General features: G+C 44.4%; 1 protein-coding gene across 2 annotated transcripts in view; it reads right to left on the minus strand.

The window, feature by feature from the left end:
* SCHIP1 (schwannomin interacting protein 1) overlaps window positions 1-22919 on the minus strand; it is a 411590-nt gene that overhangs the window by 336921 nt on the left and 51750 nt on the right. For both annotated transcript variants that reach the window (XM_060274435.1, XM_060274433.1), the window contains exon 2: window positions 785-849. In XM_060274435.1, coding sequence (XP_060130418.1) covers window positions 785-849 — 65 coding nt within the window. The remainder of the gene's footprint in view (window positions 1-784; window positions 850-22919) is intronic.

The following is a 22919-nucleotide window of genomic DNA, read 5'->3' on the forward strand; positions in this document are numbered from 1 at the left end:
TTCCTTTCCAAAGAAGAATACCTCTGGGCCACATGTACATGGTATTATAATACTTTGTTTGATGTCTTCATATACTTGACACAATCACCCACCCACTTCCAGATCTTGAAACAAAGGGAGAGAGATTAATTTCTACAAGTAAATTAAAAATTGAAAGGAAAGCAAGGGAAGAAAGTAGGGCAGATAGAGAGGGCTATTCTTTATTTTCCTGAAAGCCTAGCTACTGCCCAAATATTTTTTTAAAAGAGAGAGAGCAAAAGATAAAGTCCATAAGGGCAAGAGGCCTCAGGACACTATGGGAGGTGACAAGGGGTGCTGTGGTGCCTAAATGTACATAACTGAAATAATTGCCTATTCTTCCCCCTTATATTCTTGCCTTCATTTTCCCTCCTTTCCTCTGCTGACTGCCTTCTATTAATGAATAGGTTGTAAGAGGGATCTGTCCTTTTATACTTTAGAAAAGGTGACACCTAGATGATGCTGCATAAAGGATATACATGCAGATAGATGCAGACATAGAAGCTCATTTTAGAATTATATTAAAAAATAAAGCAAGATGCTTAAAACTAAACAAATTCCTATCCCACTGATTTCACTAATAGCATGATGCTTGACTATTCAGAAGTAAGTCTTGTTGAGTTCAGTGGGGCTTCCTCCCAGGAAAATGGGTGTAGGATTGCAACAAAGCTTTAGCTGAGCGATCAGATTAAAGCTGAACAAAAGTCTCCATTAAAATCTACACAAGGTTTTTATTTGGTGGCAATCCAAAAACGTTAGTACTTACTTTTCAAGCAAATATTTCCCATCACTAATTTGCTCCAATATATGTTGCAGTTTTTTGAGTTCTTCCTGCAGTGGGACAAAAATAAAAGATGTCAATGCGTTGATTTGATTTACTCAGTATTTGTCTTGAAGCAAGACACTGCAGCTCTCAGGATAGCCGAATGCCTATAGGAAACCTGCAAGCAGAATGAGTGCCACAGCAACCTCTTCATATTTGATTCCCAGCACCTGATATACAGAGTTATACCACCTCTGATGCTGCAGACTATAAAGCAGGCATCCCCAAACTTCGGCCCTCCAGATGTTTAGGACTACAATTCCCATCATCCCTGACCACTGGTCCTGTTAGCTAGGGATCATGGGAGTTGTAGGCCAAAACATCTGGAGGGCCGCAGTTTGGGGATGCCTGCTATAAAGCCATCACAACTAGAATCGACCCTATTTCCATGACTGTACTGTACTTTGTTTGAACTTTAATTTGTTGCAACGTGTCCTGGGACCTGCTGGTGAATGGCAGGTAATGATGATGGCGCTACAGACAGACAGCAATCTCATCCTCCTTGCCTCTCGTGCAATGACTGCTGGTTCCAGCTGCAACCTTTGCTGGTGGGAGAGAGGAAAGCTGTAGATCTAAAAGGGCTTGGACAAAGTCATGGACAACAGGTCTATCTGCCTGTTAGTCATGATGGTGACCCACATGTATGTCACTTGCTGGGGACGAAGAGTAAGAAAACATTATTAGTTCCATGTCCGCTTATCGGCTTTGTGAAGGCTACCCTGTGAAGACTCAATGGACATTTGGTCCAATCCAGCAGGACTCTTCTTGTGTTCAGGTTAAGTGGATTGCCCCATCCGGTTAACATGAGATACAGCTGGAGAAAAGGGTCACCTACATGATGCCCATTAATTGGAGTGGGGAGGGCAAAGGTGGTGCAGTGAGGCAAAGACGAGGCAGAGGCAAGGTAAGGCAAAGAAAAGCCAGGCAGAGTCTGTGGCAAAGATTATTAATAGCAGGACAAGAGTCCCCTGGCCTAACAAGAAAAGCAGAGGGATAAAACATATAAATAGGCTCTGCCCTTGATATGAAAAGCAATTACCTGTCCCTGAGAAAGGCATCTTTCTGTGTGAAGGGACCTTTGCTGACAGGCTTTTCATTAACAAGTTCTAGACTCAGATTTAGCACAATAAAGAGTTATTCAGGAAAAAAGAAACAAACCACAAAAGGCTCAAAGAACCCAATTAGACTAGAAAACAAACACATCATCTCTAACTTAATATATCTCGCCATTCTCTACTGTGCATCAATCCTGTACTAATTTAACATGAAGTGGACTTGAAGGCAATTTAAGAAGTTGAGGCATTGTTTCACGTCTTCCTTTAGCTGATTAGTTTTAGAATGTAATGTAAAGACAAAGGCCAATTGGAACTAAGTGAGGCTCAGGGTGAATTGCTTGCCAGTTTGCAAGGTAAAAGAAACCCTCAAAGTTGACAAGGTTAATATCATTCTAAAAACAAAAGGAGGAAATGTGTGTTGTACATTGCGCCAAAGCTGACCTGGAAATAAATCTGGGAATAAAAATAAAGTTTTGGATTTGTTGGCAAGGAGATCCATAGCTCAAACATACCTGTGTTCTGCATTCTCAAATAAAGGGCCAGTTTAGGGCTGAGTCAAAGGTCACCTGATACGGGAGCTAATCCTTTAATGTCTGTAAAGGTAAAGGTAAAGGTACCCCTGAGCATTAGGTCCAGTTGCGGGCGCTCTTTAGGCCGAGAGAGCCGGCGTTTGTCCAAAGACAGCGGTCATGTGCCCAGCATGACTAAGCCGCTTCTGGCGAACCAGAGCAGCGCACGGAAACGCCGTTTACCTTCCCGCCAGAGCAGTACCTATTTATCTACTTGCACTTTGACGTGTTTTCGAACTGCTAGATGGGCAGAAGCTGGGACCAAACAACGGGATCTCACCCCGTCGCGGGGATTCAAACCACTGACCTTCTGATCGGCAAGCCCTAGGCTCTGTGGTTTAGACCATAGCACCACCCGCGTCTGTAGAAAATACTAAACATTGATGGTCTGGTTGAAGCATATGTTGTTATTGCTGCTGCTGACAGATTAATGAGTATCAGAGTGAGGGCCTTCTCAGCGCTGGCCTCCATTTGGAATTCCATTCCCAGGGGGATATCATGGCACAGGCACCCCCAAACTTCCCAGGAAGTAACAGTAATCCATCTGCTGGGAAGCTAGCAAAACCGTTCTGCCCCACCTAGTGAGACACTTCTTCCAGCTGCAGAATCTCTGCACTGGCTCAAAAGTCATCTGTTGACAGAAAGGGCCTTTTCATCTGCAGAAGGCAAAGCCTGGACCCAACCCAATGAGACTGCAAAGTCACAGTGTTCTAAAAGTTGGTAGATGTACTTTCCACCACACAAAAAAACAAAACAAAAACAGTCTTAAGTTGCTGCTGTGGGGAAGCAGAATTTTCAGAAATTAAAAATGGACACTGCATCACAGTCAGTTACAGATTTACTAATGATGCAACTTTCATTTCCCATCAACTTGGAAACACCGATCAATACTTCAACAATATGTCAGGTATAAAGTAGATTTGTCAAGATGTGTTAAAAAATGTCTTCCAACTTCTCATTTTCTGAACGACGCACCCCTAACCACTTCATCAAATGGCTGAAATGTTGCAAGATGATTTTAAACATTGCAGACCAATTTAAAAGCCATTTGGAGGAGCCTAGTCATTAAACTCATCTTCCATTTCCAGATTTCCTCAAAAATAGTTTCTCCTTTTTGACATGTGTAAAACTCAGAAAACTCCCCAAGTTTTCCTGAAAAATTACTTGCCTATAGTACTTGATTCTAAAAGATAACCTTTTTCATTTTCCAAAGCACTCCAGCGGTCAATTTTGTTTTCAGTGTATCCCAAAGCAACATAAGGTAATTTAGAATGTGGAAACAATTTACAATTGACTTTATATATAGCCAAGGGTGACAAAACCTACACGACTTACATAAATCATTTTGTGCATGTGTTTGACATCATTTTATATTAACCTAGGGGTAAAGACTTAGTAAAAAAAAAACCTTCCTAAAAAAAATGCCTGTGACATTTTTGGGACCATTCAATCATTCGATTAAATATTATTGGCTTGTTTTTTATGGAAAGCTGTAATAGGACAACTACAAAAGGAGCTAGTAAAGTTTGCATAATTTGGAAGAGCAGAAGACATAAAATCTATACTAATTTCAGTTTTGCATCATTAAACATGAAGTATTGATTATTGCTCCTTGCAACAAAATTTATGAAGCCAGCCATGTTGCTGTGTCCACATAAAGTGATTTTGATGTTTTGCCCTGAGACCTCAAGTGCCGTAAATGATGGCTCCTGGTGACAGGCTACAGCAGAGATGCTGTTGTTCCAATTCACAGCCTTAGGAGATACATCTCCCAGATTATGCCGGGAGTGACCCAGCTGCAAAATCTAACTTCAGAAAATTAAATTGGAAGCAGTCCAAACTTCTGTTGAAATACACGGTGAATTACGAGGCTTCTATAAACTTGTTATAATGTAAATGTACTGTAAAATTCAGTGCAGTGCCTCTTCTTCCCAACCCCGCTGTTGAGAAAGGACATTAATAGTTAAAGAAACTGGGGGTCCAAAAATGCAACCTTGCTTTTTGAAGTGCAGAACATTTCTTGCTTGTGTCTATGGAGTTTGTAGATTTATATTGTTGAGGAATAATATTGTGGTGCCGTACGCAAGTGTTGCTTGGGAAAGTCTATCAAGGAATGAAATGCAGCAGGCCATTCTATTCTCCTGTAGCTACTTCTCCCAGCTCTGCCAACATTTCTTTCACACAACTGGTGATGTCCATGTGTTTTCCTAGGCAATGTCAGAATCACACCCTCACCACTTGATCCCATTATGCTCTGGTAACCTTTGAATGCTGGGCTCATGTGTTAAGGGGCCAAACATTCAATACCAATATATTTATAGCAGGGACTCCCAAACTATGTTCTGTGGACCATCAGTGGTCCACAAGCTGCATTCTGGTGGTCTGTAGCTTGTCCACATTAAATATCCATTATTAATTTTAATTGTGTTTTTATTGCTTCTTTTCTTTCTTAGATTGTATGTTACTGTATTTCCATGTGAATTATATGGGATTCAAATTGTACTACAACAATACAATATACAAGATAAAAAGAAGCAATTGAAACACAATTAAAAATCACAGAGCACCTATCAGAGTGCATGTCAATTGCTATAAAAGCAGACCCACCCAGACCTTCAGCAATTTTCAAGTGGTATGTTGGATGAGTTTTGAGGGAAAGTGCTGTTTGTTTGTTTTTTGTTTTGTTTTTAAAGAAAGTGTAAATTTTCATTAAAATATTATTCCTGGACAATCTAGAAAAAGGACAACATACGAAATGCATAAAATTGACCAGCTTATTAGGGGCACCCAGCAGAGATGATAATAATAATAAAAATACCCACAGCACATATAATACTTAAAATGAGCAAATAAAAAGTGTTTCACCAGATGCCTGAAATGAAGTAACACTGGTTCCTGGTTAATTTTTCTGGAAGGCATTCCACGATCTCTCTCTCTCTCTCTCTCTCTCTCTCTCTCTCTCTCTCTCTCTCTCTCTCTCTCTCACACACACACACACACACACACACACACACACACACACACACACCATCTTTCTATATACAAATAATAATAATATGAGAAACTTTCAAGTTAGCATTTTAGCCTATGCAAATGTACAAAACTGCAAACTCCAGTCAAGAGAATCTGAAGTGTAACACATCTAAATGTAACTTTTTTTCTTACCTCAGCTTTCATCTGCTTTGTGGCTCTTACATGGTTAATTGTCCCTCTCATTTAAGGGTGAGTTGCCATGGTGATTGTTCAGCACTGAGACTGATGGACTAATGAGAGAACACAAAAAGTATTGCCTGCTTCACAGAGGCTGACAGTGTCAGTAAACTTTGTTCTTTAAACCAAATGGCCCACACTTGGGAGAATAATGTTATCAATGGCTCTCGGTGACAATGGCTTTATATGCGTTTTGCCTCTAGGGGAGGGTGCTGTTGCACCCAGGCCCTTCTTTCGGGCTTGTCTGGTTTGTCACTGTGGAAACAAGATGCTGCACCACATGGGCCTTTGGCCTGATCCAGAAGGGCTCTTCTTATGACGTGGACTTTCAATTATTGTATCTTGTCCAGCATTCCAATGATGCCTAATAAATTGGTATTCTGTTTCAGACATATGTAGTACATTTTTGTTGTTGTTGTTTAGTCGTTTAGTCATGTCTGACTCTTCGTGACCCCATGGACCAGAGCATGCCAGGCACTCCTGTCTTCCACTGCCTCACGCAGTTTGGTCAAATTCATAGCTTCAAGAACACTGTCCAACCATCTCGTCCTCTGTCGTCCCCTTCTCCTTGTGCCCTCCATCTTTCCCAACATTAGGGTCTTTTCCAGGCAGTCTTTTCTTCTCATGAGGTGGCCAAAGTATTGGAGCCTCAGCTTCAGGATCTGTCCTCCCAGTGAGCACTCAGGGCTGATTTCCTTCAGAATTGATAGGTTTGATCTTCTTGCAGTCCATGGGACTCTCAAGAGTCTCCTCCAGCACCATAATTCAAAAGCATCAATTCTTCGGCGATCAGCCTTCTTTATGGTCCAGCTCTCACTTCTATACATCACTACTGGGAAAACCATAGCTTTAACTATACGGACCTTTGTAGTACATGCCCCTTGCTTAACCTGATGGACCAGGTTAGTTTCCTCAAGAAAGCCTTAAACAGCTTAAGACCAGTTTTCTTGAGGCATCGCCCTAACACAAATATGTCGACTCGATTGCTTCAATCTGCAGAACTGGCACAGGTTACAGGTGCCAGATGATGCCCATTTCACACTGGTAGAAAATTGGTATTTTCACATGGCAGCACCTACACTTTGGAACTCCCTGCCTATTGACATCAGACAGGTGCCTTTGCTGTATTCTTTTTGGCACTTGCTAAAAAATTTTTATTTAAGTAGGTCTATCCAGACAGCTCCTGCCAACCTAGCAGTTCGAAAGCACGTCAAAATGCAAGTACTGTAGATAAATAGGAACCGCTACAGCGGGAAGGTAAACGGCGTTTCCATGTGCTGCTCTGGTTTGCCAGAAGCGGCTTTGTCATGCTGGCCACATGACCTGGAAGCTATACGCCAGCTCCCTCGGCCAATAATGCGAGATGAGCGCGCAACCCCAGAGTCGGTCACAACTGGACCTAATGGTCAGGGGTCCCTTTACCTTTACCTTTACCTTTATCCAGACATGTAGAAGTTGGCATGTGTTTCATTTTATTATGACCCAACTGCTCATTTTAATTAAATGCTGATTTAATTTAATAAAAATAATAATACTTATTTTTGTTTTTATTGACTTTTTTTGGGGGGGTAAACCAGAAGTTTAATTTTTTGTAAGCCACTTAAGGCTCTGTTTCCAATCAAGCAGTATGTAAATAAATAAATAAAATTATGAAACAAGTACTGAGACTAGCTGCTACTCTCATAAGAAACAGTGTTTCTCTGTTTTTAGACTGTCCCCTTTTATATAAGTTAATAAACCTATTTTAGGGTATAAACCATTTTTTATCTCCAGGTGTATTTTTAATTGTTCCTAAAATGTTTATAGGCTCTTCAGAAGACCACAAGCATTTGGAATGCTTGATGCCTGCCGACTAACACTGGTGATTGATGGTGGAAGTTTGCATCCTGTACCACCTGCAAAAATCTATAAAAGAACAAAAATGAAGAAAGTTTTAATTTATGGCAACATCAAATTGTTTCCCTGACACGGTAGTCATTGATTGTTCCTTTTTCTTTCTTTGAAGCTGGTCTGGGACCATAATAAATTTCATTTCATTTTCTTTCTTTTCTTTTTCTACAATATTTATTTATTTATTTATGGTTCCGAATATGTATATGCACTGATTTGTCTATGGAAAAAATCTGCTGCTCTGCCAGGGAGTGTTTGGGAGGACTGCTCCCCCTGAAGCCCACTTCCACCTTGGGCTTGGGGCGGGTCCCCCACTCCACCACAGCTTTTAAGGCTCCTGGGAGGCCTGGAACATTGCTGCTGCTGCTGCTCTGCCAGGGAGTGTTTGGGAGGACTGCTCCCCCTGAAGCCCACTTCCACCTGGGGCTTGGGGCGGGTCCCCCACTCCACCACAGCTTTTGAGGCTCCTGGGAGGCCTGGAACATCACTGCTGCTGTGAGTACTGGAAGGACTGCTCCCCCTGAAGCCCACTTCCACCTTGGGCCCGGGGGCGGGACCCATACTCTACCACAGCTTTAAGGCTCCTGGGAGGCCTGAAACAGTACCGCTGCTGCTTTTCTTGTAATTCTGATGTGTTTGTAACTTTTATTGTTTTTGGTTTTTGGTTATCGTTTAGTCTGTTAGTTTGTTTTCTGTATTGGTTTTAAATTCGATTTTAAGGGGAGGGGTTAATTTTAGTTTGTAATTTTCTGTCTTTGTATTGTTTTATTGCATTAGTTTGTTTTCTGTATTGGTTTTAAATTTGATTTTAAGGGGAGGGGTCAATTTTAGTTTGTAATTTTCTGTCTTTGTATTGTTTTACTGTATTTTTTTATTTACATAGGTTTTAGGGAGGGATTTTTAGTCGGGTGTGGGAATCTGTTAAATTTTAGTGTATTTGTAATTTTTATTGTTTTTGGTTTTATTGTTTTATTGTGTTTTTTGTGTTTTTCTTTTGTTCTGTTCTTTGCTGTTTTTACAGAGGTTTTATTTTGTTTTTAAGGGGGAGGGGTCAGGGCTGCCCGGGAAGGGGTCCCAGCAAGCAAAATGGCTGGGGCAGATTCCACAGGGGGTGATGCACTGGGACAACCGATCTCAGTGGTCACGGGTAGGAGGAGGAGTTACGCTAAGACCAGACCATGTCATTACCGAGGAGGCAGACTTAGTCATTGTCTGAGGACTATCCCTGCCTCCGGGTCTGGTCCTGACCGGACGGATATTGGAATCAGCAAGGGATACCCACATGACCTGAAGGTGCTGCTGTGCAATGCCAGGTCGATGATGAATAAGACCACTGCCATTCACGACCTGATTGTGGATGGAGGATTTGACCTGGCATGTGTGACAGAGACCTGGTTGGATGAAGCCGATGGGCCCGTTCTTGGCGCTGCTTGTCCACCAGGTTTCTCTTATGCACAGCAACCCAGGCCATCTGGGCGGGGAGGGGGGGTTGCAGTGATTTTTAGGAAGTCATTAGTTTGCACCAGGCGTCCTATTGGTAAGACGGAGTTTTCTGAGTGCATGTTCTGGAAGTTGGGCAATAGGGGCAGTACAGGATTCCTTTTGGTGTACCGACCTCCCCGCTGCACCAAGGATTCCCTGCCCGAGCTGCTTCAGGTCGTGTCGGATGTGCTCCTGGAGACACCTAGCTTGGTTGTCTTAGGGGATTTTAACATCCATGCCGACACAACCTTACAAGGAGCCGCTCGGGACTTCGTGGAAAGCATGGCCACCATGGGGCTGTCCCTGAATAAGTCTGGCCCAACTCATAGCCGCGGACATGCCTTGGACTTGGTGTTCACCTCTATGGATGTTGGTGATCTGACATTAAGTAAAAGCGAAACAAAAGAAGTGCCATGGTCAGATCACTTTCTGGTGCAACTGGACTTCTCCGCAACCCTTCCCCTCTGCAGGGAGGTGGGACCAATTCGGATGGTCCGCCCCCGCTACTTAATGGATCCAATTGGCTTCCAGAGAGTGGTAGGGGATGTTTTATCCCATGTCAATGGCCTTTCAGCTGATTCCCTGGTGGCCCGCTGGAATGCGGAGTTAACCAGCGCTATTGACTGTCTGGCTCCGAAGCGCCCTCTCAGATTGCATGGAGCCCGGACAGCCCCGTGGTTTTCCCCGGCGCTGAGGGCGATGAAACAGTCGTTGAGACGGCTAGAGCGCCGGTGGTGGAAAACTCATTTTGAATCAGACCGGACACGGGCTAGAGCTCAACTTCGAGCCTACCAAGTGGCAATGGCGACAGCGAAGAGGACCTTCTTCACCGTCTCCATCGCATCTGCAGAAAACAGCAGCAGGAGACTCTTCCAGGTGGTTCGCAATTTAGCGGAACCACCTGCTCCATCCGGGCCCAGTACGGGCCACATGATCTCCTGCAATGATTTTGCAAAGTTTTTTGCAGATAAAGTCGCTCAGATTCGGGAAGAGGTAGACTCCACCGTGGGAGCAGGGCCGGGGCGGGGGAGTGCTAGAGTCCTGTCTAGTCAAGTTTTGTGGGATCAATTTCAATCTGTTACCTCCGAGGATGTGGACAGGCTGCTTCGACGAGTGAAACCAACCACCTGTCTCCTTGATCCTTGCCCATCCTGGCTTATAAAAGCTAGCCAGGAAGGGCTGGGCGATGGGCTTCGCGGGTTGGTAAATGCTTCTCTCCATGAAGGAGCCTTCCCAGACCCGCTGAAAGAGGCGGTTATTAAACCGCTTCTTAAAAAACCATCTTTAGATCTGGCCAATATGGCCAACTATCGCCCAGTCTCAAATCTTCCATTCTTGGGCAAGGTGATTGAGCTGAACAACTTCAGGCACGCTGAACAACTTCAGGCACGCCTGGAAGAAGCGGACCATTTGGATCCCTTCCAGTCAGGATTCAGGCCTCATCATGGGACTGAAACTGCCTTGGTCGCACTGGTCGATGATCTCCGGCGGGCTAGGGACAAAGGTAAGAGCTGTTTCCTTGTTCTGCTGGATCTCTCAGCGGCTTTTGACACCATCGACCATAACATCCTTCTGGATCGTCTAGAGGGTTTGGGAGCTGGGGGCACTGTCATGCAGTGGTTCCGCTCCTTCCTCCTGGGCCGTGTTCAGAAAGTGGTGGTGGGGGATGAGTGTTCAGACCCCTGGGCTCTCACTTGTGGGGTGCCTCAGGGTTCTGTCCTCTCCCCCATGCTTTTTAACATCTATATGCAGCCGCTGGGAGAGATCATCAGGGGGTTTGGGCTGGGTGTCCATCAGTATGCTGATGATACCCAGCTCTACCTCTCTTTTAAATCAGAACCAGTGAAGGCGGTGAAGGTCCTGTGTGAGTGCTTGGAGGCGGTTGGAGGATGGATGGCGGCTAACAGATTGAGATTGAATCCTGACAAGACAGAAGTACTGTTCGTGGGGGACAGGAGGCGGGCGGGTGTGGAGGACTCCCTGGTCCTGAATGGGGTAACTGTGCCCCTGAAAGACCAGGTGCGCAGCCTGGGAGTCATCTTAGACTCACAGCTGTCCATGGAGGCACAGGTCAACTCTGTGTCCAAGACAGCTGTTTATCAGCTCCATCTGGTACGCAGGCTGAGTCCCTACCTGCCCACTGACTGTCTCCCCAGAGTGGTGCATGCTCTAGTTATCTCTCGCTTGGACTACTGCAATGCGCTCTACGTGGGGCTACCTTTGAAGGTGACCCGGAAACTACAACTAATCCAGAATGCGGCAGCTAGACTGGTGACTGGGAGCGGCCGCCGAGACCACATAACACCGGTCCTGAAAGACCTACATTGGCTCCCAGTACGTTTCCGAGCACAATTCAAAGTGTTGGTGTTGACCTTTAAAGCCCTAAACGGCCTCGGTCCGGTATACCTGAAGGAGCGTCTCCACCCCCATCGTTCTGCCCGGACACTGAGGTCCAGCTCCGAGGGCCTTCTGGCGGTTCCCTCACTACGAGAAGCCAAGTTACAGGGAACCAGGCAGAGGGCCTTCTCGGTAGTGGCTCCCACCCTGTGGAATGCCCTCCCACTAGAGGTCAAAGAGAACAACAATTACCAGACCTTTAGAAGGCATCTCAAGGCAGCCCTGTTTAGGGAAGCTTTTAATGTTTGATGGATTTCTGTATTTTAATGTTTGATGGATCTCTGTATTTTAGAATTTCTGTTTTGTTGGAAGCCGCCCAGAGTGGCTGGGGGAACCCGGCCAGATGGGCGGGGTATAAATAATAAATTATTATTATTATTATAACAGTTTGTACCGACCATTGCTCCCCCAGTGCTTCCCCCAACCCATCTGCAGTAGCAATTTTTGCCTTACTCCTGCTGCAGGAGGGGCAAACAAAAGGACTAGGAGAGGGGTGGACAGGACCTATTACCGATCCCTTGTCTCTTCAATGAATTGGTGCTTTCAAAGCTCTCCACTCTGGGAGTCTTCAACAGTAACATTCAGCCAAAGTTAGAATCTGTGTCCCTGTTTACACGGCGTTGAGCTGTTATGCTCGTAGAGTTGTTCACATGTAATGCTCAGGGTGTACAGTCTGTGTCCCTGTGTACAATAGTTGAGCTGCACAAATCAACAAATGTATGCTCTTTCGCACGAGCACTTGTAGAGACAGCTTGCACCTGTATTAGGTATGAATAAGCTTTCTCTGGGTGGCAACCTGGCAGAGCCATTTGTTGTTGTTGCATCATTAGAGGTGATAAGAATATACAGCCGGGCGCATTGGGGTGCTTTCATGCATGCATTTGTATTTCTAAACAACACGCATCAATCAAAGACCAATGAAAGTCAGAATAGAGGAAGGTGTCATGTTGCACAGAAATGAAGCCAAGAGCACGAGCTGGAGGGCAGGAATAATTGGAGCCTTTCAAAATGGAAAGATATAACTGCTAATTAGAACACCACTGGGATAAACATTACGCTTTGTGGATGCTTAGTGGAAATGGTTAAGTGATGGCACTGCAAGCAAGATTTCTAAATACCTACCCGATAAATGGAATACACTTACGGGAGCAGTAGCCACCAAGCAATTAACTCATACTGTTTATTGCTCTTCGTTTCATTATTCTCCGTTCTAGCAGATGCTGCAGTTCAACGTGTGCCCTACTATATTTTATTAGGGGCTGTTCACAGGGCAATAATCAAGAGTACTGTGACCATTTCAAAAACACATCTTTAGCACCAGCACAAGCTCTACATTTGGCAGAGCACAGCCACCATGTGAGACAGAAGAGCACCGTCAGTAGTCTATTGCACATGATGCGTTTCTGGGCTGGAACACTTTGGGACCACAGATGGAGGATTACATTTATGAATGTTCTCTTGATTTAGTTGTTTTTTTTAAGCCCTTTCACACACAAAATTTGCCTGCCTAGGAAAGCCATCTTCCATACATACTCAGACCCTCCAAGTGTCCCTATTTTCCAGGGACAGTCCTGGATTCACAGAAGCCGTCCCAGTTTCTGATTTGATCCCGAAATGTTCCACTATCCTTTAGGATGTCCCTATTTCCATTGGAGAAATGTTGTAAGGTATGGTAGGAACAGGGCTTTTTCAGCTGGTACTCGGTGGAACTTAGTTCTGGCACCCCTCAGATGGGTGCCATTGCCATTATAATAGATCAAGGGAGGTATTGCTGGTGATTTCCAGCACCTTTCTTTCTAGAAAAATAGCCCCTATTTTCATCGGACAAATGTTGGGAGGTATGCATAAAGGGCGTGTGTTCTTTTTTAAAATGTAGTCCAGATGTTCTGTCATCCTTTGACTCTGGGGCGGGTGCTGTTGCACTCAGGCCCTGCTTCTAGGCTTCTCAGAGGCATCTGGTTGGCCATTGAAGATGCTGGTCCGGGTTGGCCTTTGGTCAGATCTAATAGGGCTTTTCCTAGGTTCTTATAGTTACTCCACAGGAACACTCCTAAGATTTGGATAGAATACGGCTCGAAATCTTGGAGCTTTATTGATGGCAATTTTACTACAAATACTTATACAGCCGTACCTTGTTCGAACAGCTTAGTTCTTGAACGTTTTGGCTCCCGAACGCCACAAACCCAGAAGTGACTGTTCTGGTTTGCGAACTATTTCTGGAAGTCGAACGTCCGACGTGGCTTCTGATTGGCTGCAGGAGCTTCCTGCAGCCAATCAGAAATCACGCTTTGGTTTCTGAACGTTTTGGAAGTCGAACGGACTTAAGGAACAGATTCCATTTGACTTCCAAGGTACGATGTATGCTTATATACATGTGGGGAGGGGCTGAGTTCAGGCTGGGCGGCACTGCTTTGTGGTGGTTCCAGTCCAACTTGGATGGTTGGTTTCAAAGGGCGATGCTTGGGCACTGCAGGCTGCTACTGATCTCATGGAGCTAATTTCATTGTTCTTTAGATCCTGGGTGTGGTGCTTGTCACCTCCCACTTAGATCTTTCATGTTTCTCAAGGGCTGCATTAGCGATGACAATGGCAACGATCACACAGTTTCGCTAGATTGTAAGACAACAGGAACACCTCCTTCATCTCAGATTGCACAATACTCCACTCCATAGGATCCCATCCAGACATTTTTATACAAAACAAATGAATTATGAACGACAGCCATGATAATGAATAAAGAAAGAAGAGTTGGAAGGAGAAGCAAAGTTCCCCGAGAGAACATAAAGAAGGCAATGGAGAGTTAACAGCTGACATTTCTTTTTATAACAGAGCACGGGCTAATCCAAAGACCATTTCCCTATTTAGATCTCCCACCCACATGTGTCTCTGTGTTGAGACATGCTGTGCTCTGTCCCATTTCTTTGGCTAATAAGTTGTTTTCTTCCATGCCTACCACCTCAGTAGCATGAAAAGAAACTGCAGGGTCCTATTGTTCTCCCATAGTAATGAGTTATCCCATACAGCTTTACAAGTTAAAAAAATACACACACACATCCTAAAAATGGTACCGCAAGGGGCACTCAAATGCAGGGGGGACACACAGTCACATACACACATTCCCCCCCTTAATTTCTTTATGAAACTCTTTTATGTTAGCTGCAGCGGTAGCTCTACATGTTAGAATATGTCAGCTTTTTGACATGAGCAAAAGCCAAGAAAAGAGAATACATTTCTTTTGTTTTCGGAGTTTTGCTTTGTTTTTGTTTTAAAATACATGAATGTTTGTCACTGGAGATTGTGGCCACAAGAGCCTGAAGGAGGCAATAAAAAAGGCATGTAAAGCCAGAGCTAGATGCGAAGGTGCATGCAGCGCTGGGGCAGCCAGCACAGTACCCTCCAGATGGCTCCACATTTCATGCCATTTCTTTGCTGTAGTGTTTCAAAACGGAAAACTGCCCTGAAATGAAATAAACAAACCTACCTGTGATTAACAGCCTGCGCCAGCCAGGCTCAGGCTGCACTGTGCTCCTTTCTAGTTCCCAGACACATGATTTGTACACAATCCTATGCATGATTGCTCAAAAGTGAGCCCCACTGTGTTCAGTGGGGTTTAATACAGGTAACTAAATAAAATTTCAGCTTTAAATCTATTTTTCTTAGAGGTCCTTTACGGCCTTAAAGTCACTCCAATGCAGAGTTTCTGTAACTTGGGTCTTCAGTTGTTTGTGGACTACAACTTCCATCATCCCTAGCTAGCAGGACCAGTGGTCAAGAATGAGGGGAACTGTAGTCCAAAAACAGCTGGAGACCCAAGTTTGCAAAAGAATACTCTATCATATCCTGCACTTTGTCCATCAGCCTTCCCCAACTTGGTGACCTCCAGATATTTTCACTACAACTCCCATCATTCCTGACATGGCTGATCAAACAACATCTGGAGGGCACCAGGTTGGGGAAGGTCGGTGTACACCAAAATTTGGACTGATAATAGCCTAGATTAATTCTCTGAATGTCATCTTAAGTGATACAGCATTGTATCACTTAAAAAGAAAAATCACACCATGTCATTCTCTCCTGGAACAATTCCTTTGTCTTGTTTCCACACTACATACCGTGTTCCCCCGAAAACAAGACACTGTCTTATATTTATTTTTCCCCAAGAAGACATACCATGGCTTATTTTCAGGGGATGTCTTATTTTTTATTTTGCATCCAGCCTCACCTCTTCCCTGGCACCCTCCAGAACTGCGCCTATCACGATGTCGGGGTATGGCTTATATTGTGCAAATGCTTAGAAATCCTGCTATGGCTTATTTTATGGGTATGTCTTCTTTTCAGTGAAACAGGGTCGATCTAGTTGTTTGCTTTGTCTTCTGAAAGATCCAGTAAATGCATGAAAACCTCAGTTGCAACGAAAGCAGAGAGAACATCACAAACAAGCATACCTGATAGAGATGTGAAGCTTGGCCCTGTGTGTGGTTTTACTATAAATGCAAAATGCATTTCCTGATGAGCCCTTTAATAATCAGCTTCAAGAGCATTCTGCTAAGCAGCCTTCTATAAAACAAACCATTGACCTAGTATCATAAGCTAACAGCTCCTTGAAAATGCTACTATATCAGTTCAGGTGCATCTAAAAATATTTGAAGGCTGCAGTTCTATTGCTGGTGCTTAGGAAAGGAATAACCTGACTGAAATCAAGACACTTATGGGCCCATCAGTGTTTGCAGGATTGTAACTTTAGAACTGAGAATGGATCAAATGTAATTGGGTAATCCCAATATTACTAAGTAAACTAGAAGGTCGGCGGTTCGAATCCCCGCAACAGGGTGAGCTCCCGTTGCTCGGTCCCTGCTCCTGCCAACCTAGCAGTCTGAAAGCACATCAAAGTGCAAGTAGATAAATAGGTACCGCTGCGGCGGGAAGGTAAACGGCGTTTCCGTGCGCTGCTCTGGTTCACCAGAAGCGGCTTAGTGATGCTGGCCACATGACCTGGAAGCTGTACGCCGGCTCCCTCAGCCAGTAAAGTGAGATGAGAGCAGCAACCCCAGAGTCGTCTGCGACTGGACCTAACAGTTAGGGGTCCCTTTACCTTTACCTAAATCTTTATATAAAGGGTGATTTCCTTTGAATAGGCTTATGCTGTGTTTATGCCATGAAAAACTTTCTCTTGAAAGAAATGAAGCCTTTTGGATTACTTTTAGCAAAAAAAACAAACCCTAAAGAATCAACCGTCCATTAATTATTGTCAACCAAAGCAGAGCTGGATTGAAAATCAACGCTTCCTATTTTTCATTTCCCTGCCTTCTCTTATTCAAATGAATTATTTCTCTCTTGGTGGATCAATATAAAACACGCTCAGATTTAATATCCAGCAGCTGTTTAAGCCACATATGCAAACGGAGCCCAGTCTGAGAGCGAGAAACTAAAATAAGGAAGATGGTCATAATGAATGGAAAAAGCTTGGAGCAGTATTCCTGTGTGATGTCTTTGCTGAGCGGTGCTATTCAGAATCCACCTCACAAACAACATCTGGCAATATTGAGATGGGGGGGAAGCAAAGTGTGGGGGGGAATAATGGTTTATGCCTATGCTGCACAAATAATTTGGAGGGGAATAGCTCTTTCTATGAAAGAGAACGTGTCAAAAATGTTCTAAGGTAGCTGCTGTATGAAAGGCAGCAGTATGTAGTTCAGGCCTGTGCGTACCCTCCAGCATTCCTCAGATGAAAATAGGAACATATTCTACATCAGTGTCCTACCCCTGTTGTCATCCCTCCCCACACCTCTTCCTTAGAGGCTGGGGCAAGGACACAGACATAGTGGCCAAATGAAGAAAGCCAGAACCAAGTGACTGCTCTTCGGTGCCTGTTACCGCTCACAGCCAGGGCAGTGGCCTTGTAAAAAGACCCTGTCCCATCCATCTCCCCACTCACGGGTACCAACTGTGCATCTGAGCTAGGGGAGGCCACTAATAGTGAAGACCTCAGCAAATAGGCAGGGATATGGCAGTCCTTGGAATCTTCTGGATCCAAGTCATTAAGGGCCTCATAAATTAATATAAAAACCTGGAACCTGGCCTGGTAGTGCATGGCTGTCTATTCATTCATCAAAACAATTTCCCAGATTGAAAGGTCCTGAAACTATCTTTGGTAAAAAGACTAGGAGAAGACAAAAAAGTAAAATTAAGTTTGCAATCTTATACACACATACCTACTGTAGGAGTGAGTCCCATTGAACTCACTAGGAATTTCTGCTGAGCAGACATGCATATGATTGCGCTGTAAAAGTACAATCCTATTCAAAAGTAAGTCCCACTGAGTTCAGTGGGGCTTGCTCTCAGTTAAGTGGATATAGGACTGCAGCCTCAGGAACACTTGGAGAGTGGAAGCCTGTTGATAATGTGTCTGAGACTCTTCTAATGACTGTTTCTATGGTACTTGAGAATGTGAAGTGGGAGCATTTGCAAAGCAAACATTTCATCAGCCGCGGAAGCTGCTTAATCCAAGCACATATCAGCTGCACCACGAGCCATTATCTCTGTGCCCTGCAAAAATAAGAGCTTCAACCAAGCATCCATCATCAAAATAGAAAACGTTAGCCTAAATATGTATGGAATATAGTTGGAGTGACTTCAACTGGTTTTATAGTATGCAAGCTACAAAGCTACGAACATGAGTTTGACTAAACTGCAGGAGGCAGTGCAAGACAGGAGTGCCTGGCGTGCTATGGTCCATGGGGTCACGAAGAGTTGGACACGACTAAACGACTAAACAACAACAACATAGTATGTAAGCGTTTAAATAACTCCATTAAAAGCAGAGTGTGTTCTTTGATTGTGCCTATCTAACAAGAACAGTACCTCCTTCCTGACCACGTGTACAGGTTGCCGCAATGCCTACATTAGAAGGGGGCTAATGCAGTACCACCCACCCGATTTAACAATGCTACATAGATTGCATCTTGCCCCCAAAACTGCCCTTAGATAGCCAAAAATCTTACCTTGCCTCCAGAACTCTCCAGTGTAATAATGCGACCACTGCACTCTTGCAAATGACATGCTTTTCTGATGACCCTGCACAATTTCCTAGGGCAGGGATAGGAGAAACCTGCAGCCCTCCAGATGTTGGGAGTCCAACTCCCATCAGCTAGCATGGCCAAAGATCATGGATGATATATAGGGCCGTCTTTAGCAGATGCGGTGCCGGGGTGCAAATATCCGCTCAGTGCCCCCAAATTACTACGGATAGTGGGGAGGGGAAGCGAAGCTGCGCACTGCCAGCCATGGGGGGGGGCGGTGCGCAACTCTCCCCCATGATGCTGTGGGACAGCAATCCCTGCAGAGGCTTGGGAGGGAAGCTGCATGCCCGCCAGCCATGTGGTTGACAGGGCGCAGCTGGTGGGCATGCAGCAAAGGGGGAGGCAAAGCCGCGCAGCTCCATCACTCGCTAGGCTGCCCCTGAGAGGCTGGCGCCCTGGCGCAATGCATCACTAAGCCCTATGGGAAAGACGGCTCTGATGATATACAACTTTAATCAATAATGATGATGATGATGGGAGTTGGGAGTCCAGCTGCATTTGGAGGGGAACGGGTGACACATCCCTGCCATTGCGGGTTGTACTCAAAAACAGTTTGCAATGGCCAAGATGATGTATCAAGGAGTGGAGACTGTACTAATAAGTTCTTAACTTTAGCAGCTCGTTGGGACCTACTATAATATGGAATCGTACTAATTAGTTATGCCATTAAGAGACAGAGCATGGCAATCTCACAGGTGAAATAATCCAATTTTCTCTACACCCGACTCCATAGTTAATTACTTGATAACAGTCATTTAACATGATTGTTCGATCCACTGTGGTCTCTTTACTACCTGTGTATAATTTTACTGTACCATTTAAAAAAGATGGCCAGAGATTACACTCAGAGGCAAATTACCGCACTATTCATTCGCATCTTTTTAACATCTCAGCTGCGGTGAAAAGGATTTTAAGAAGCATCACAGAAAGCAACAGGTTGAGAAGCGGGGGGTGGGGGACTCTTTCAATGAGCCAGTCTAATTTGCTTTCCACTTGTATTTATTTATTTAACTGCAATTTGGTAGGACACTCTGTCCTGTGGAAGGCAGGCTGCCCAACAATACATATTCCTTTCAGTGAATAGCAACAAATTACAAGCACTAAAATAGTACAAAAGGTATACAAGTTTCTTTGATTAAAGACAGACTGGGATGTGGTGACTTAACAGCTTGAGTTAAATTTCCATTGTAGTTAAAGGGGCCAGTAATTTCCCATTATATATTTTGTACTACTGGAAGCTTAATCCTTTCATTCTGTCCACAAAAACAGTGTAAAGATGTTATACAGCTAGGGGAAATGTCCCCCCCCCCAGTCACCGCCACCGCCGCCTCCATTTCCTGTCTGGCTGTCTTTCAGTATAGCTTAGCTTCTAGAAACCAATGCTATATGTGACCTTCAAACACCAGTTCTTACTTCTTATCTTCTTAATAGTGTGGTTCCCTTTCAAATTGTAGGTTCAGCAGCTGCATGCATAAACAAAAATGATCTCAAAAACAAGGACAAGAAACCCATCACTCTCCAGATGTCGCTAACTACAACTCCTATCATCCCTAACCACTGGCTGTGCTGCTGAGGAGGATGGGTGCTGGAGTCGAACAACATCAGGAAAGCTGCAGGCTCCCTATCCCTGCAGTAAAAAAATAAATAAATAAGCAGAAGCACATTCTGTGCACAGTTCCCCCCTTGTTAGGTAAAGGTAAAGGGACCCCTGACCATTAGGTTCAGTTGTGGACGACTCTGGGGTTGCAGGGCTCATCTCGCTTTATTGGCCGAGGGAGCCAGCATACAGCTTCCAGTGTCATGTGGCCAGCATGACTAAGCTGCTTCTGGCGAACCAGAGCAGCACACGGAAAAGCCGTTTACCTTCCCCGCCGGACTGGTACCTACCGTATTTATCTACTTGCACTTTGATGTGCTTTCGAACTGCTACGTTGGCAGGAGCTGGGACCGAGCAACGGGAGCTCACCCTGTCGCGGGGATTTGAACTGCCAAACTTCTGATCAGCAAGCCCTAGGCTCTGTGGTTTAACCCACAGCGCCACCCGCATCCCTTCCCTTGTTACTTGGGAGTAAATCCACTTCAGCAGAGGCATTCCAGAGCATAGCCGCATCATGAAGGAAGCATAAAAAGACTAAGAGGGAATATGTTGTATCACTTCCCTGTTGCATCATCTGTTTTAATTTGACAGTGCAGTTTACCTGGAGCCTAAGAGTCAAAGAACAGATCTAGGAGTTTCAAGTGATAGCCTTTAGGCATAAATGACCTGAGTCTGCTTCAAATAGAGTTGCCTGGAGTGCAAAGTGACTGAAATCCGGCTAACAAGGAGGCGACAAGCATTGAGTAGGAGTAGAACAATCCCTGGCAAAGAAGAAAGACGGGAGCTTGGATGGGCAAAGCGTTTTGATACATTACAGGACAAGAGGGAGAATTTTAATAGTCTTCCAGATTACTTGTGCCGTTGGGAAGGAAGAACTCAAACCCTCTCTGTCAGAAAAGCTCTGATTCCAACCTTTGTTTGTCTCAGTGGGAAGATTCACTTTTATGAAGTATCTGAGCACACTCCTTTAAACTGAAGGAGATGGAAAGAGCAGTACTCACAGGCAGGATTGATTTCATTTTATTACCATGTAGGAGGAACAAAATGGCGAAATGGATCAGGGATATGCAGCAGGGATTTTTGAGCTGCTCTTCCAAAGTGGTCTTATGTCCCACAAACATAAAGAGAAGCACTGAAGATCAAATTAAAATCCTTTAGGTGCTACAAGTCCACACTGACTATGGGTTTGTTTATTTATAAAGGTGTTTATATATTGCCCTCTCATAAAACATCTGGCTGGTGTGCAACATTAAAGAAACAATGAAAGGCAGTGCAGAGCAGTATTAAAACTGGCAGGCTACTCAAGATTTTAAACAACTGTACTGTGGACATATATAGCTGTAACCAATGGTTGGTGGCATCCAGTATTGCTGAATCGTATGGGTTGTATCCAAGGGTGATATTGCATCAGTAGAAAGCCCCCACTTATTCAGGGAACCCAATTTTTTATTAACCCCCACCCCTCCTCCAAAGCTACCACAGAGGACTGTGTAGTATTCCTGAGGGCTGCAGTAGGCGATGGGTGTCAGCAAAAATTTGGGTGCTCCATCTTGCATGGGCAGAAGTTGGGAGAGTGCAAGCAATGCTCAACTCATGGACTGCATCCAGTGGTAGCTTTGTGCTTTGGGAAAGCCACCATTAGATTCAGCCCCCTGCACTGGGCTTTGCACGCAAGCTTTACACTCCAACATCCAAGAAGCACATGTGACAATCCAGTTGCAGTATTCAGGCATCCAGCCAAGGGTCATATAATCCAACCCCATGCAATTCTTTTGCCCAATGTGGGGCTCGAACCCACGACCCTGAGATTAAGAGTGTCATTCTCTACTGATTGAGCAGTCCCAGCTTGTCAAGTTCTTCTATGTATACAACTGTTCAGCAAGGGGCCAATAAGTGGAGAAGCCCTATGGAGTTGAGGTTCCTTCTCCTGGTATTTTATTAGTATCAAAGTGGCACCTTCTGTAATGGAATGGGAGAGACAATGGCATTGTTTTAAAATGGAAGAGAAGGAAAACTGTGTACTCTGAAGTGTGATCTTTTCATTGAAAGCCACAACCAATACAGAAAGGGGGGTGGGAAAGCAATAACAACAGTTCCTCTCTCAGTTCCCCAGGAGTTAATCTAATCTCTTTCCCACTGCCAATTTTTAAAAGGAAGATTTTTATATGGTTGCATAGCAACTTTGTTCTGCAATACCTGTTGCGGGGAAGATTTTTCACCCGCAGGAGATAAATACCAATTAAAACACTGCAAACCTGAGTACCAGAATAAAAGTAGATGTCAGACTTCAGACTGACTAGAAGTTTTTCTCTCACACACTTCTCTGAGAAGTCATGGAGAAGTGTTTCAAGAAACAAAGTTCCTATGGTGAGAATGTGCTCGGAGAACATTGTCCACCTTACATGTGTACAGTGGGCTCTTTTTTAAGTTATGTGCTTCAAAAAATAATAGTGGTTGTTATAAAGCTACACACATCAAAAGGTGAACTAACTTGCTTAGCTCTCCAATCAAAGCATGGAGGAAAATATTTCTCAATTTGTTGTTGTTTAGTCGTTTAGTCGTGTCCGACTCTTCGTGACCCCATAGAACGCCAGGCACTTCTGTCTTCCACTGCCTCCCTCAGTTTGGTCAAACTCATGTTTGTAGCTTCGAGAACACTGTCCAACCATCTCATCCTCTGTTGTCCCCTTCTCCTAGTGCCCTCCATCTTTCCCAACATCAGGGTCTTTTCCAGGGAGTCTTCTCTTCTCATGAGGTGGCCAAAGTATTGGAGCCTCAGCTTCAGGATCTGTCCTTCCA

Source organism: Zootoca vivipara, chromosome 5 (assembly GCF_963506605.1).
Source record: "Zootoca vivipara chromosome 5, rZooViv1.1, whole genome shotgun sequence".
NCBI lineage: Eukaryota > Metazoa > Chordata > Lepidosauria > Squamata > Lacertidae > Zootoca > Zootoca vivipara.